Consider the following 14,654-nt stretch of genomic DNA (forward strand, 5'->3'; position numbering starts at 1 on the left):
GAGGGGAGCAAATAGGAGAGGTAGCATGAAAGTGTTCAAACAAAGCACATTTGTATGAAGACTGGCCTCCCTTAGGATATAATAAACACAGCTTCAGTGAACTCAAACAGACACTAACAGTTCCCGGGTCACACTCATAGAGCGTTTAAACAAACACATGATTTCTCTTGGGGCTGCTGCTTTTTCTCTTTCCACACTGATACTGGGGTCAAACTGGTATGTGATTAGTGTTGATTTTATTATGACATAAATAGTATTTTAGTAAAGGGAAACTGTATAATCCACTTTTTTTTTTTTTTAAACAGAATGACTGAAACAAACGCTTACAAACAGCACTAAATGTTGATTATTAGCCCATAAAGTTGAAGGCATTCCTAATATAAGTTCCAGTCAAGTTATTTAAAGTGACAGAGTCAAAATGTGCAGCATTAGTGAGCTTTATTTCTTTGACAACACTGCCCCTCTCTGTCTGAACACCTGTATTACATCCCTTCGTCACCTTTTTATCATTATTGTACTTCATTATTCCAATAATCCAAAAGTCCAATATATCATCTGATAAAGTGATGTGTATTATATTGGGTTGTAAAAGAGTTTTTTCATCATATGTTGTCAACTTAAGGTTTATTATGAGCAGAGTGCACACAAACCATTTCAACAATGAAGTTATTGTTTGTTTTGTAAAGCTTCAAGACACGCCATGACAGCACCGCCCGTCTTTGTATGATCCCCTGTTCAACAGGTCTTCATCCTCAGGAGATGATAATAGATTGGACTGAAAGATAGACTTTTATTTTTATTTATCTCATCTATTCTGTTTAATGTGTATTTTGTATGACCTCACTTGTCTGTGATGCTGCAACGCCCGAACTTCCCCTCTGGGAATCAATGAAGTAATATCCGTCAGTCAAAATGAGGTGTCAATGCAGAATTCCCCCGCACATCTGGTGTTGCAAATTAGCATTTTGCAATACACGCTAAAGGCAGTGTATGTTGCACTTGTGTATGGTTAAATTTAACTGTATGTCCATGTTTAAATAATCAAATTAATCTGTGGCTCATATGCTACCTGAGCGTGCCAGTAATAGTCATCGTGTGTCTTTTATCCACGTCATCCGTCAGGTGGGGAAATACTTCTGTACCTGTGGAATATGTTTGTGGGTTGATAGTCTCAAACAATAGAGAATTTGTTACACCTTTACACAAAAGGCTTCACTAAATTGTGTGTGTGTCTGTTATACGAGCTTTCAGCAGAGCTGAGAAAATCACATAACAATCATTGTCTGTTCATGATGACTGCCACTTTTTGTGGTGAGGTCACCTAGAAAAATAAATACAGAACATTGTGTCTTTCCTTACTAAATGTGTTTTGAATTTGTTGCTTTTTGACCATTGGAGTGCTACTTGGCAAATGATTGTTTTCTCTTAATTATCAACTTTAATTCTATTTTCAAATCACACCAAAGGATTTAGCTACATTCTTTTTACAGTGTTTTTTTTTCCCTAGTTGGTGGCGAGAATTATTCCATAACACTGTAAAAAGAATGTAGCTAAATCCTTTGGTGTGATTTGAAAATAGAATTAAAGTTGATAATTAAGAGAAAACAATCATTTGCCAAGTAGCACTCAAATGCTCAAAAAGCAACAAATTCAAAACACATTTAGTAAGGAAAGACACAATGTTCTGTATTTATTTTTCTAGGTGACCTCACCACAAAAAGTGGCAGTCATCATGAACAGACAATGATTGTTATGTGATTTTCTCAGCTCTGCTGAAAGCTCGTATAACAGACACACACACAATTTAGTGAAGCCTTTTGTGTAAAGGTGTAACAAATTCTCTATTGTTTGAGACTATCAACCCACAAACATATTCCACAGGTACAGAAGTATTTCCCCACCTGACGGATGACGTGGATAAAAGACACACGATGACTATTACTGGCACGCTCAGGTAGCATATGAGCCACAGATTAATTTGATTATTTAAACATGGACATACAGTTAAATTTAACCATACACAAGTGCAACATACACTGCCTTTAGCGTGTATTGCAAAATGCTAATTTGCAACACCAGATGTGCGGGGGAATTCTGCATTGACACCTCATTTTGACTGACGGATATTACTTCATTGATTCCCAGAGGGGAAGTTCGGGCGTTGCAGCATCACAGACAAGTGAGGTCATACAAAATACACATTAAACAGAATAGATGAGATAAATAAAAATAAAAGTCTATCTTTCAGTCCAATCTATTATCATCTCCTGAGGATGAAGACCTGTTGAACAGGGGATCATACAAAGACGGGCGGTGCTGTCATGGCGTGTCTTGAAGCTTTACAAAACAAACAATAACTTCATTGTTGAAATGGTTTGTGTGCACTCTGCTCATAATAAACCTTAAGTTGACAACATATGATGAAAAAACTCTTTTACAACCCAATATAATACACATCACTTTATCAGATGATATATTGGACTTTTGGATTATTGGAATAATGAAGTACAATAATGATAAAAAGGTGACGAAGGGATGTAATACAGGTGTTCAGACAGAGAGGGGCAGTGTTGTCAAAGAAATAAAGCTCACTAATGCTGCACATTTTGACTCTGTCACTTTAAATAACTTGACTGGAACTTATATTAGGAATGCCTTCAACTTTATGGGCTAATAATCAACATTTAGTGCTGTTTGTAAGCGTTTGTTTCAGTCATTCTGTTTAAAAAAAAAAAAAAGTGGATTATACAGTTTCCCTTTACTAAAATACTATTTATGTCATAATAAAATCAACACTAATCACATACCAGTTTGACCCCAGTATCAGTGTGGAAAGAGAAAAAGCAGCAGCCCCAAGAGAAATCATGTGTTTGTTTAAACGCTCTATGAGTGTGACCCGGGAACTGTTAGTGTCTGTTTGAGTTCACTGAAGCTGTGTTTATTATATCCTAAGGGAGGCCAGTCTTCATACAAATGTGCTTTGTTTGAACACTTTCATGCTACCTCTCCTATTTGCTCCCCTCAGACATTGGCGATGTGATGACGGTTGTCTTAAATGTGATCAAATGGGCCAGGGGGTGAGAGTCAGATTGACTTACAGTGCAGGTTTCAGAGCTCTCACTGATAGTAAGAAAGGAAATATCAACCAATATACCTATATATCATATAGGCACTTAAAAAAATTAATCGTACACCCTTTTTTGTGTAAAAGCTTGACATATTTTGTTCCATATGTTATTAGCATTCATATTGGCATACATACCATATATTGACATATTGTTACTATGAAGCTTTATTCAGTAATCTGCCATTTAATATCGGCTGATATTATCATATCAAGTGACTATCAGTATCGGCTAATTTTATCCCATATACTGTATGTGCAGATATTTCTAGATTTATTCATCAGTCAAATAACATTTAATCTGAGTATCTTCTTATAACACTAGCATTTCCTTATCTGCTAATTATCTGAGGGAACACTGGAACAAATCTTTAACTACAGTGGTTCAATTTGAACATTAATCTGACAGCTCCCACGCAGATGAAGACTACAGAACAGTGCTACTTACATATTAATGAATATGTAATAACATAATCCATTCACGATTACAGATAATTTAAACAATGAAAAATCTGAAAGGGATTATATCGAATGAAAGGTTGTTGTTGTTTTTTTACAGATTATAATTTGCTTCTGTTATTTCAGAACTATCAATAACTATACATTTGAATGTAGGACTTGAAATTGTAACCCAACATATTCACAGCGTGCACACACTTTGCTGAAGCAGATAATGTGAGATATAATTCTCCATTCTGTTGATAAACTCAGTGTACCTACTGACATATTCCCATAAAAAAGGGGGGATTTCACTTGCACGCATGCAGTGAGTCACAACAATGGGCGTCTGATGTTCAGCCCAATCATGAGACCAACTGCAGGTCATATGACTGCGATTATTTCTACATGAGCGACCGAATTTTTAAGGTTTGTTGCACAGGAAAGGGATCGTTCACGAAGACCTAACAGACCATAGACGCAACTTTGTGGTGAGTGTTTCTTCTAATGCATTCGTTTGCGTCTGAATGTGGATGACATTACATGTCAAAAGCGTCTATAACATGTTACATTATGGGGAATTTGTCAAATCCAGTACGATTACGTCTTTAGGGACATTTCTTCTACGTGTGGTATGCCTTAGTTAGATTCGCTAGAATGTTTGTTTATTATTTCCTCGTCTGATCTCTGCAAAACACATCAAGTGTCACATGAATGTAGAAGGGAGACTTTTAAACCCATAGTGCACCATCATATATGCAACAGAAGCCTCCTATGCTACACTTGTGGAGCGGCGCCTCTACTCGCAGTATTACGGTACGGGGCTCGGCCAACGCGGAAGGGGCTTGAACTGTGGACAGTTAAATCGTGTGGTAATATTGCTACAGCTGCCAGTATGTCTTTTCGTGCTGTTTCCAAAGAGGCCCTGGTTGGTTCCTTCACACTGGGAGTTGTATTTGTCGCCGGTTATTTTTTCGGTAAGAGCAAAAGGTGTTAACACCTAAAGACTAGACTTTAAAAGCTTTATGACGTCGCTACCACACCAAGGTAACCTGTCTGCTTTAAGCTGTGTGAGATTACTAACGACACTGTGACCACTAGAGGGCAGTGTGCGAGAACAGCCTTTGTCCTCTTGTTTTGTCTAAATATCGTGGCATTTCTGTACAATTCTTGGAAGTCAAATAAGTTTCCCAAAGTGGAAAAGTAAAGAAGTGACCAAAAAATATAATTTTCAAAAATAGGAAAAAAAATTATGCAAACATACAATACAAATGCTTACTATTTGGCACCCTATTTTCAGGTTACACCTAGCTTTTCAGGGTGTAACTCTCCCCTTATTGTTATATTTTGTTATGGAAGGTTTTTTTGTAAGAGTAATAAACTTATACTTAGAGGTGAAGTTGTTAGAGGCCATTATGTGGACTTTGAACAGGGATTTATCTTTTTAAGATAAGTAGAATTTCTAGTGGAATTTTTTATTTTCAATTGAATGAGTATAGTCACATTGTCTTACATATATATACTACCGTAATTGTGGTGTGCTTTATGCTGTCAAATAAGAGGTAACTGTGAATTAAATTTGAATTGTTGCGCCAAGATTTTTGAATGACTGTTATGGATTGAGATTAATGAAATCCAACCAAAAATGCAATGGGTGTGCTAATATAAGGCTTACATGACATAAATGACGTGTAGCATGCATTTACAAATAAAAAGTGGAAAATTGAAGACTTGTACAATATTTCGTCAAACCTGTTTGCATTTCACCTCTATACAGAATCGTCAAAGTCATTTCACTGCCTCGAGTTTACACAGCTGCTTGGATTAATACCAAGTAAATAACCGTTTAGTACAAAGTGCACTTAAGGTAGTAAATACAAATCTGCTAAGCCTTTAAACAAAAGTATATATAATAGAGTATATAAGCAATATGCATCCTGATAAATATTAGACAATAACAATATTTAATGTATAGATAAGAAACATAGAGAGAAAGATGCCACAAGATTCTAAGTCTAAACTGATTCATTGTGTTGCCCTCAGGTTATCAGGCTATGCTTTAGTGTCTTACAATTTCCAGTATTCATTTCTTTATCTGGATCGGTTGCAGATAGTGCAATAACTGGATTTTACCCACTGAGCTCACTTGTATTTTATCTACTGTAAATCAAATAAAGCTACTGTACAATAACTGGAACAGATGCCAGTTTTCTGAATGACGTATAGCATGGATTGCTGGTCCTGTCACACCATCGTACTCTTAAGATCTTTATAATTATTTCATGGTTCATGTTGTGCCCTCAGGAAAAAAGAAATCTCCCAGAATGATCTCCAAAAGCCACCTTGGGGGAAAAACTAACCCCCTGATGCAATATGTCCTCAATCACTCCATGAGGGAGCATCCGGTTCTGACAAAGCTGAGGCTGGTAAGGATTATTTTCTGAAATACTTTTGTGTTCTGGAAAAAAATGAAGCGCCTGATGTCATTTGATGTAATTACGTTTCATGGTGTGATTGGTGAAACTAATATAAGTGGTTTCTGCTCACTGCTTTCAGAAAACAATGGAAGACCCCATGAACATTATGATGGTTGCGTGTGAGCAGTCACAGCTCATGGCCAATCTGGCAAAACTGATTCACAGCAAGAAAGCACTGGAGATCGGTGAGGGCTCCTGACTTTACATTACATCTCAGTGTTTCCCACACATAGACTGTACCTGGGGGAATGAATGTAAATAAGATTATGGTGTATTTTCTATTATTTGAAATATTTTCAACGCATGACGCCCCACACACTCACACAAACAAGAAACAAGGTTGGTAGAACTCAACCCCTTACTAAAGCCAATCCACACAATCCAACCTGTGAAAATGTCAACAACCACATCTAACCCACAAACCGCCAACTTGATTAAAATCACCATTTTCAGGACTGAGTGGTGCAGAGCTGTTCAAGGTGCTGATCCTGCTGCCAGGAGCAGCTTTGGGAGCTGTCCAAAGCGCCCGAGATCAAGGCTGAATTAAGAGACATAATTGCTCCAAAGTTGTTTATTCACAGTGATTAAAGATCACTGGCTGTGCAATAAAACAAGAGGTCCAACTAACCAACTGCTGTTCGCAAAGTCTGCTCAACCTGGCAACTATGGTAAACAAGAATGAAACTATCATTCCCCTGACGATTAGTGTTTGGATACCCAGTTGTCTGTTTTTAGTAAAAAGTTTTTACGATTATTTACATTTAATGAACTGAGGAGTAATGTTGCCTTGCTAGTAGCTCTTTATAAACTTAAATTACACAAGAGTTACTTGCAGTCGCACTTGATTGTTTAGGTGGAGAAGCTGGTCAGTTGTTCTGGCTCTCGACTTATTTGGTGAACACGGATCAGAGAAAACAGTGGAACAAAAACTATTACACACGCACTCAAACACACACATACAATAGCGCAGTGGCCAACAGCCTCCAATATGTTAGTTTTATACCCTTGATCAGAGCAGTCCTTATTAATATTGAATGCATTTGCCTTTAGAATTAAAAAAAAAAAACACAACACAGCTTGTAAAGTGAGTAAAATTAGTTGCAAGAAAAGGATGTAATGCTGCCTGTAATTAAACCTGCACACATGTAAAGAGCTGATTGGAAATCTGGTACATTTATATGTGGCCAAGAACCTCTGTATGCAAAATCTTCCTCAACTACAAATACCAGAAAGATGACGAGGCCTGTTCAGAAAAACTGAATCTCATTCTTAGTAGCACTGTAAGCACCCATGATTGTTTCGTTTACCTTGTCACACGTTGCTGATTTTAAAGCCTCTCTTCACAGGAGTCTACACAGGATACAATACACTGAACATTGCACTGGCTCTGCCTGACGATGGAGTTTTGGTGGCATGTGATATCAGTGAAACCTACACCAACGTTGGCAAACCCTTCTGGAAAGAGGTACCAGTTGCATTTATGTTCTCTTAATTTATCTGTCTGAAGTATTATGGGGTTCAAGACATGTTTTATTGTTCCCATACTATGAAGTGCTGATCTGAGCGAAGGAATTTCATACTCTAGGTAATGTAAACTGCAGTTTTGTATAATGCAATGGTGTGCTTCTGCATGCGGAGCAGACTTCATGTCTGTTGTTTTTTTGTGACATAAAAGATTGCTGCTGCACCAGTCTGCAGCTAATTAACAATTACCGGTACAAACCACATTTTTGTAATTATCCAGTTAGAAAAGATATGTTGATCAAAACATTGATCAATAGAAACTTTAAACTAATAATTGAATTCTTTTATCAAACAAAAAAGACAAATGTTTGTTGCTTCTAGCGTCTCACATGTTGAGATTTGCTGGTTTTATCTGTAATGAGTTTAATATATTTGAGCTGTTAATCAGACAAAACAAGCAGTCTGCAAAAAAATCGCTCACTTCTAATACATTTTGTTTTGCAGTTTTACTATTTTGTCATATAAACTAAAAGACTATGGAAAATCAACAGACCATGAAGTAATACATTTGAATACCCTTGGGAAGTAATTTTCAAAAGTGTCAACAAAAAAAGCATTATTGCAAAATGTATCATCTGCAGTGTTTCCCCTACCATTATATTAGGGGGGTGGCCCGCCCCCCCTTGAAGGTCAAGTTAATTGAAAAAAATATTTATTTATTTATTTTTAGATTTATTTTTGGGCTTTTTGTGCCTTTATTGTAGAGATAGGATAGTGGATAGAATCAGAAATCAGGGAAAGAAGTTATTTAAGGATACCTGTCCGATAGAACAGGACAGCTGTCATTAAAAGTAACGCATGAACACCAAGATTCCTTCAAGTGTTTGTGTCGGCATCCGAACATTAATCTGCTGTACTTTTGATATTGAAAATGTTTGTGTCTTTTTCGTACAGGCTGAAGTCGATAAAAAAATTGATCTACGCATCCAGCCGGCACTGAAAACACTGGGTACAGTTCTACATCTCTTTCTGAACTTACTGTTCGGCATTAATCAGATGTTAAATTTCCTAATGCAACAATTACAAAAATCCTTTCCAGGGGGTTCTAAGTCTAAAGAATATTTTATCCAAAAGCCATGAATGTAATAGTCTCTCTGTGGCTGATACTCTGTTGTCTATAACAAATCTAAGCCCCATTGTTGTGTCCAACTCCTAACTACCTTTAGTCTAAATAAACTGCAGCTGGGGTTAGTTACAACAATATTTGTTAAACTAGCCAAACTAATACTGCCTTTATCTTTGGGGTCACTGTATCACAGAGGCACATTTGTGTTAAGGGTATATCCTTCATAAAAAAAATGATACCTAAAAGTTATACTACACTTTGGTGTTTCTCATTTTTCCCATGGTATATGTAGTTAAAATGTATTTATTATACGTTTTTAAACTTTTTCATTCCGTTTATCTTAGCCTAGTCATGTCTTCACCTTTGGTTTTCCAGTATATATCCACTTTACATGTGTACATTACCCTGTATATGATTAGATGCTTAACTCCATTTCATCGTTCCAGGACTTGTACTCAGTTGTACAGTTGAATCTACTTAATGTAATGAAGCAAAATGTTGGCCGAAATGCTTCCTTCGTTGTATTAGCGACAAAACTATGACAAATTCAACAAGCATACGTCAACCACAGGACGTCAACACGAACAATGTTTGGTAACAGCTGAGTTTGGGTCGTCTAGCTTAATGCTGTAAACATTGTTTACCTGGATTCCAGTTGTCCCGCCAGAGAAAACCATTTACAGCCCTTCTCTTCTTTCTTCAAATATCATAAAAGCTGAAGTACTTTCTTTATGAGTTAGCTTAAAACACAGACGCATTTGAGCTTTTTTGGGGGGTTCCGTTTACAAACTTTTCCCACTTGAATCAACCGCTGAGACGTAAATGACGTAATTTGACGTTACGTAAGAGGTCATCCGTAAGAGTACATCCATGTACTGCATGGTCTATTTCATTTACAACGCAACAGTAACATTTATAACCACGAATTCTACTTGTAAAATTCTGAATATGTTTTAATACTATCATTATTATTATTATCAAACGAATTATTTCCTCACATTTTATCTGCAAATATTTGAATGTCTTTCAGTTTTAAAGTTTAATTCTAAAATGTACAAAACAAAAAAATTATCAAAACATTATTATCTCGAATACGAAAATGTGATTTACATAGTTAGCCAGCTGAAAAATCCTCTTACTCTATTTGTTTATTGGAGTTAACATCACCTCTGTTTTTCCCTTTCAGACGAGCTCTTGACTGCTGGCCAGGCTGAAACATTTGACTTTGTCTTCATTGACGCAGATAAAGTTAACTATGACAACTACTTTGAAAGGTCTTTGAAACTCCTGAGGAAAGGGGGCATCATTGCTATTGACAATGTAAGGGCTTCACTCTAAACAAGTATTCGAAGTTTCCGCCCTTGCTGAATATCTTACACACTTATTAACGTTTTCTTTCTGCTCCTGCAGGTGCTGTGGAGTGGAAAGGTGATAAATCCATCCCCGGATGATGCAGACACTGTGGCCATTGACAAACTGAACAAGAAGTTGTACAAAGATACTCGAATCAGCCTGAGCATGCTCACAGTGGGAGACGGTGTCACACTGGCTATCAAGCTATAGGTCACCTATCCAATAAGAGCCTTGATTTTAAGGGGAAATTGTGGAGTTCCATTAATTTTTTTGTAATATTATTGCCAGTTTTACTATTCAAAATCTGTAATACCTCAATTAAAATCCATTTTACACCTACAAATGCCGCATTTGAAAAAAATAAATAAAATGATTTTTATTATAAAGTAGAAAAACTGAATATACCCTTTGATGTTGTAGTGCATCATTTTATTTCTTAAGATATATCATTTTCAAATAACAGGAGAGGATGTTGGTGGATTTAAGGACTTTATTGCAAAGGGTAGACATACACCAACACAGAAACTGCTTCTAGATTAGTGTCACAGTATTCCAAAATGGGTGGAAAAAGTGGATGATTCACTCAAGATATTCTGTCACTCAAGTCACTTGGAGGAAAGGAGGAATCACTTAGAAGCAGGTATTTAGGTAGCAGAGATCTCAAAGTCATCACACAGGATAATTAAGAGTCTACAGAATGATAGGTGAACCAATCAATACATCGGCTTCCATCTTGATATACATATTCTGTAACTACCAAATATAAATAAAATGTGCAAATAAAAGGATAAAGCGCTTAAATAAGTGTATATTCTACTGTGCAAAATAACAGCTCAGTTTTACATTCTACGTTATCACACTTCAGCAAATTAACAAGCCTTTTTGGAAACCATTCCCAGACAAAATGCAACCAGAGGAGGGTTTTTCTATCACTTATGAGGATAATTGGCAGAGGGAGTAACTCATTTATAAACATACGATTGAAACATTATTCGATTTTTATTACCATGACCACAGGAGGCTGGTGGAAAGGTTTACATCCTAGTAGTGCTCAGGGGCTGGGGTTATTATTTTTGTTTTGGCCTTCACCTTTAAAATATTCGCTGCTGACCCAATGTGAGAGCTCATGGTGAGATTCTTCAGAAAGTCCTCTTCTACTAACGCAATGGCCGAGTACATCCTCATGCCTCCAGCTCCAGGCCCAGACCAAGTTTGTGACCACCAGCATTGATGTTCTTCCCGTCCACGAGTGCAGAGAGGACTAGTTTCATACCTGAAATACAAAACATCATCATTATTGTTTTATTGACTGGTAGAGAGGTCTGTTTGTGTTTGTGGGTGTTGTAAATGAGTCTAGAATTGGTTCTTACCAGGTCGCAGACTCTGGGTGTATCCAATTCCTACCAAGCTTGCGTTATTCACCTTAGCCTGAGGAAAAACAGTCCAATCAAATTATTATAACAATTACAAAGAGATTGCACAAATTCATGATGCAGTAGATTGGGATCAAGGCAGTGCTCTCCATTGATAAAGAACCATTACTACAATTTGACATGATTCAAGCAGAAAATATGTTCGTAGATAGGGTTATGTATTAAAAATATATATAAATGTTAGGTTTAGTTCTGGTTTTAAGAACGTAGTGTCATGTTTTATTACTGAAATTTAACAGCTGCAAAGTATCCATAGCTGATACAAAACATTTAGCCAACGTTCTTCCTCATGCTCTGGAGAGTGTTTGCATCATCCGGTGTTTCCTGTGCTTTCTTTAAAGACAGCTGATAAAACCCAATGTTACCACGAATATCAGAGTTTGAAAACTGTGAGAAACATTTGGATTAATTTAAGTACCCTGGCTAAAAAAGCATATAACATGGGCCTCGTCGTTTTTTATGTATTTAAATGCCACATGTCGAACATTCAAGTAGGCAAGATAAATTGGCAAAATGTTTAAATATGTATCATCAAAACAGTTTACAAAATCCTCACAAACACTTGGCACATGACCTTATTCTTCATTACATTTCAACATTTTGAGATTCCTTTCTTGGGAGAGGATTAAAAGAGGCACTTACTGATATGGAGGCACTGGCGTCTAGCTGGTATTTAGCAGCAATTCCAAAGCGAGTGCCATTGTTTCCTGCTGTCCAGGCGAGATTGACAGCAGTCTCCAGGCTGTCGTTTACCTTCTGGTAAATAGATCCACCGAACTCCGCACCATCATTTCTGAGAATAAAAAAAAAAAGGAAAATGAGCAACATATCTTGAATTTCCATATTCTTCAGTCTCCAGTGATAGCCAACACCAATACACCAGTAACTTTTTTGTAAACTCCAGTTTTGCTATTCGTCTTGTTTGGTTCAAATACTGATATATCCTAAAAAAAAAAAAAAAAAAACAACATACACATTGGTGTGAAGCTGGAAGTCCCCAGTCTTGTAACCAACTGCAAAGTTGCTCTGTGTCATCTTGGATTTGGCTGAGTCAAAGGTCATCTGGTAGCCAGCCAGCCAGCCCTCATAACCAGCCACTCCTGCTCCATGGATAGTGGGACCAGCGAAATCTAAATCTACATCAACCCCAACATTAACATATTCCCTTTTATAAGCTGTCTTGACTTTGCCGCTCTTCTTGCTGTTAAAGAAAAAAAGAAAATTAGGTTAAAATGAGTTTACTGTACATTGAAAGCAATGTAGGATTTCACGATGAATGAATAAAAAGCTTACCCAGTATTTGGCGAAAATGTGGTGTCAAAAGTAAGCTTCAGCCCCTTGGTAATCTGAGAATGGATTAAGACATCAGTCAGACGTTATGCAGAGATGTTTTACTATCAGATGATTATCCTCATAGCAGAAACATTTTTAGTTTACCTGATCCTCAACGCAAATTTCTGTTCCCAGTGTGTTTTCTGTGGTCCACTTTTCTGTAAACGTCAGTCCGTACTCGGACCACTTGTACTTGGTTTCCAGGGTTCCAGTGACCTTGCTGGTGTCCACGTTGGATGAGCCAGAAGTTTTAAACTCCTAAAGTGATTAAAAGAAGGAATCATCTACATTTGAAAACATTGCAACAGACTGGAGTTCATCAACTATCACAAGAGTGCATTTCATTTGTTACAGAATTGCAGACGCTACAATCAATAATTTTTTTTCACTGATATCTGCATTTCATTTTTTTAGATTACATTAACAGCTCAACTCACCACTCCACTTGAAGACTTTGTCTTGACATCTAGCTTAACCAGTCCAAAACCTGCAAGGAAAACTCCATTCAGTGACTACTTCCTGATGCATTTTAAACAGCCAGCATCTCCTCTGAGGGCCAGTAAATTCACAATTATAAAACTGCTTTTTCATCTAGCTTCCAGTTACCATATCCCTTATTGAAGATGTCCTTCGCTGATTTCCCAAGGTCTGCATATGCTGGAGGCACTGCCATTTTGCCTGCAGCAAGAAAGGAATTGTAATTTGTTATATAGCGTACTTTAAAGTTCAAGGATGTGCAAAAGAAAAAAACTTGCATGATTACTTTGTTCTGTTAGCCCAACGTTGTAAATAAAAAAAAAATGTGTAAAAGTTATCTCATCCGTTTGAAGACGCTTGCGATGTCAGACACCTGCATCACTTTTCTTTAAAGTCAAACGGCCTCGATTTACTCTTTAAGATCTGATGTCGTGTCCCAAGGTTAAACTGAAGGTTTCTCTGAAAGGCTGCTTACGTTAACCAGGAACACACACAATAACATACTAAGACTAAAAGCTGTCATGGCAGACCTCTCAAACCCATCCTTAAAGTATGTCTTTATCTTATCTATTAGTAGTAATACGACTCTAATCCAGCACAATAAATGAACAAATGAGTAAACTGTTTTCATGTGGAAATATTAAGTTAAATTGGAGGATTTTTCTGTGACTTGCTCAATCGTAATTTGATGTGCAACGATATGCAATAATATACTGTCACTAGTGCGCTTGCTTTAATATTTGGAAGGATCACATGAGGGTGGTAGGGGCTTTTTAAGATAGCAAATGGGTCGTTTCATTATCGTCTTATAACAAAGTCCATTTAAAACTCACCTTTTGTAACTCTTAGGAAATATGCAGCCGGTTACTTACCGAGTATTACTGTTGTGGGTGAGTTTGCTGTCTAGTTGTAAAAGAGGGAAAAGCGGCTGATAAAGCAGTAGGGACCCGGGTATAGGACGATATGGAGGAGACACCGCAACAAGCACCCTCCTGACCTCGGCGCAGCAGGACCCCAAATATAGGTGTTTATTTCGTGCCTGTTTGAAAATCGGGACAATGTGATCATTTAGACTTTTTAAAAAATATATATTATTAAGTAAATGCTGTGTGGTTTGGTAATAGCAAAAAAAATAAAAAATCCTGTTAATTGTAAGAGCTGATATTTTCCATGTTTAATGTGTACAACCGGCGCACCGGCAAGCGAAAGTCCTCCAAATAACCATGGTAACTAATTCGCTGGCGTAAGGATATTTGGCAGCCAAAGAAAAATAGAAAATATATCATTATATATTATATTTATTTATTTATTAATTTATTTATTTATTTATTTATTTATTTATTTATATATTTATTCATGTATTTATTTATTTAATTATTTATTCATTTATTTATTTAATTATATATTATATACGTATCATTAACGTAACA

At 36.8% G+C, this 14,654-nt stretch overlaps 2 protein-coding genes across 3 annotated transcripts; one reads left to right on the forward strand and one right to left on the reverse strand.

Annotated features, from left to right (window-relative positions):
- Positions 1-3,904: 3,904 nt before the first annotated feature.
- Positions 3,905-10,386, forward strand: LOC132954979 (catechol O-methyltransferase domain-containing protein 1-like). 2 transcript variants are annotated; one of them, XM_061027548.1, is made up of 7 exons: positions 3,905-4,053; positions 5,867-5,988; positions 6,119-6,224; positions 7,386-7,504; positions 8,458-8,512; positions 9,816-9,949; positions 10,040-10,386. In XM_061027548.1, the coding sequence occupies exons 2-7, from the start codon at positions 5,887-5,889 to the stop codon at positions 10,190-10,192; spliced, it is 669 nt and encodes a 222-aa protein (XP_060883531.1). In that variant the 5' UTR covers positions 3,905-4,053; positions 5,867-5,886; the 3' UTR covers positions 10,193-10,386. The 2 variants fall into 2 exon arrangements, with proteins under 2 accessions (XP_060883531.1, XP_060883529.1); XM_061027546.1 differs by lacking the exon at positions 3,905-4,053 and adding an exon at positions 4,385-4,539.
- A 72-nt stretch (positions 10,387-10,458) lies between these two features.
- Positions 10,459-14,233, reverse strand: LOC132954978 (voltage-dependent anion-selective channel protein 2-like). The gene is made up of 9 exons (XM_061027545.1): positions 14,097-14,233; positions 13,354-13,425; positions 13,185-13,234; positions 12,853-13,005; positions 12,709-12,761; positions 12,389-12,616; positions 12,058-12,208; positions 11,353-11,410; positions 10,459-11,255 (listed from the first exon to the last, which is right to left on the reverse strand). Exons 2-9 carry the CDS (start codon positions 13,418-13,420, stop codon positions 11,164-11,166), a joined length of 852 nt encoding a protein of 283 aa, XP_060883528.1. The 5' UTR covers positions 13,421-13,425; positions 14,097-14,233; the 3' UTR covers positions 10,459-11,163.
- Positions 14,234-14,654: the final 421 nt, after the last annotated feature.

Source organism: Labrus mixtus, chromosome 21, assembly GCF_963584025.1.
Source record: "Labrus mixtus chromosome 21, fLabMix1.1, whole genome shotgun sequence".
Taxonomy (NCBI): domain Eukaryota; kingdom Metazoa; phylum Chordata; class Actinopteri; order Labriformes; family Labridae; genus Labrus; species Labrus mixtus.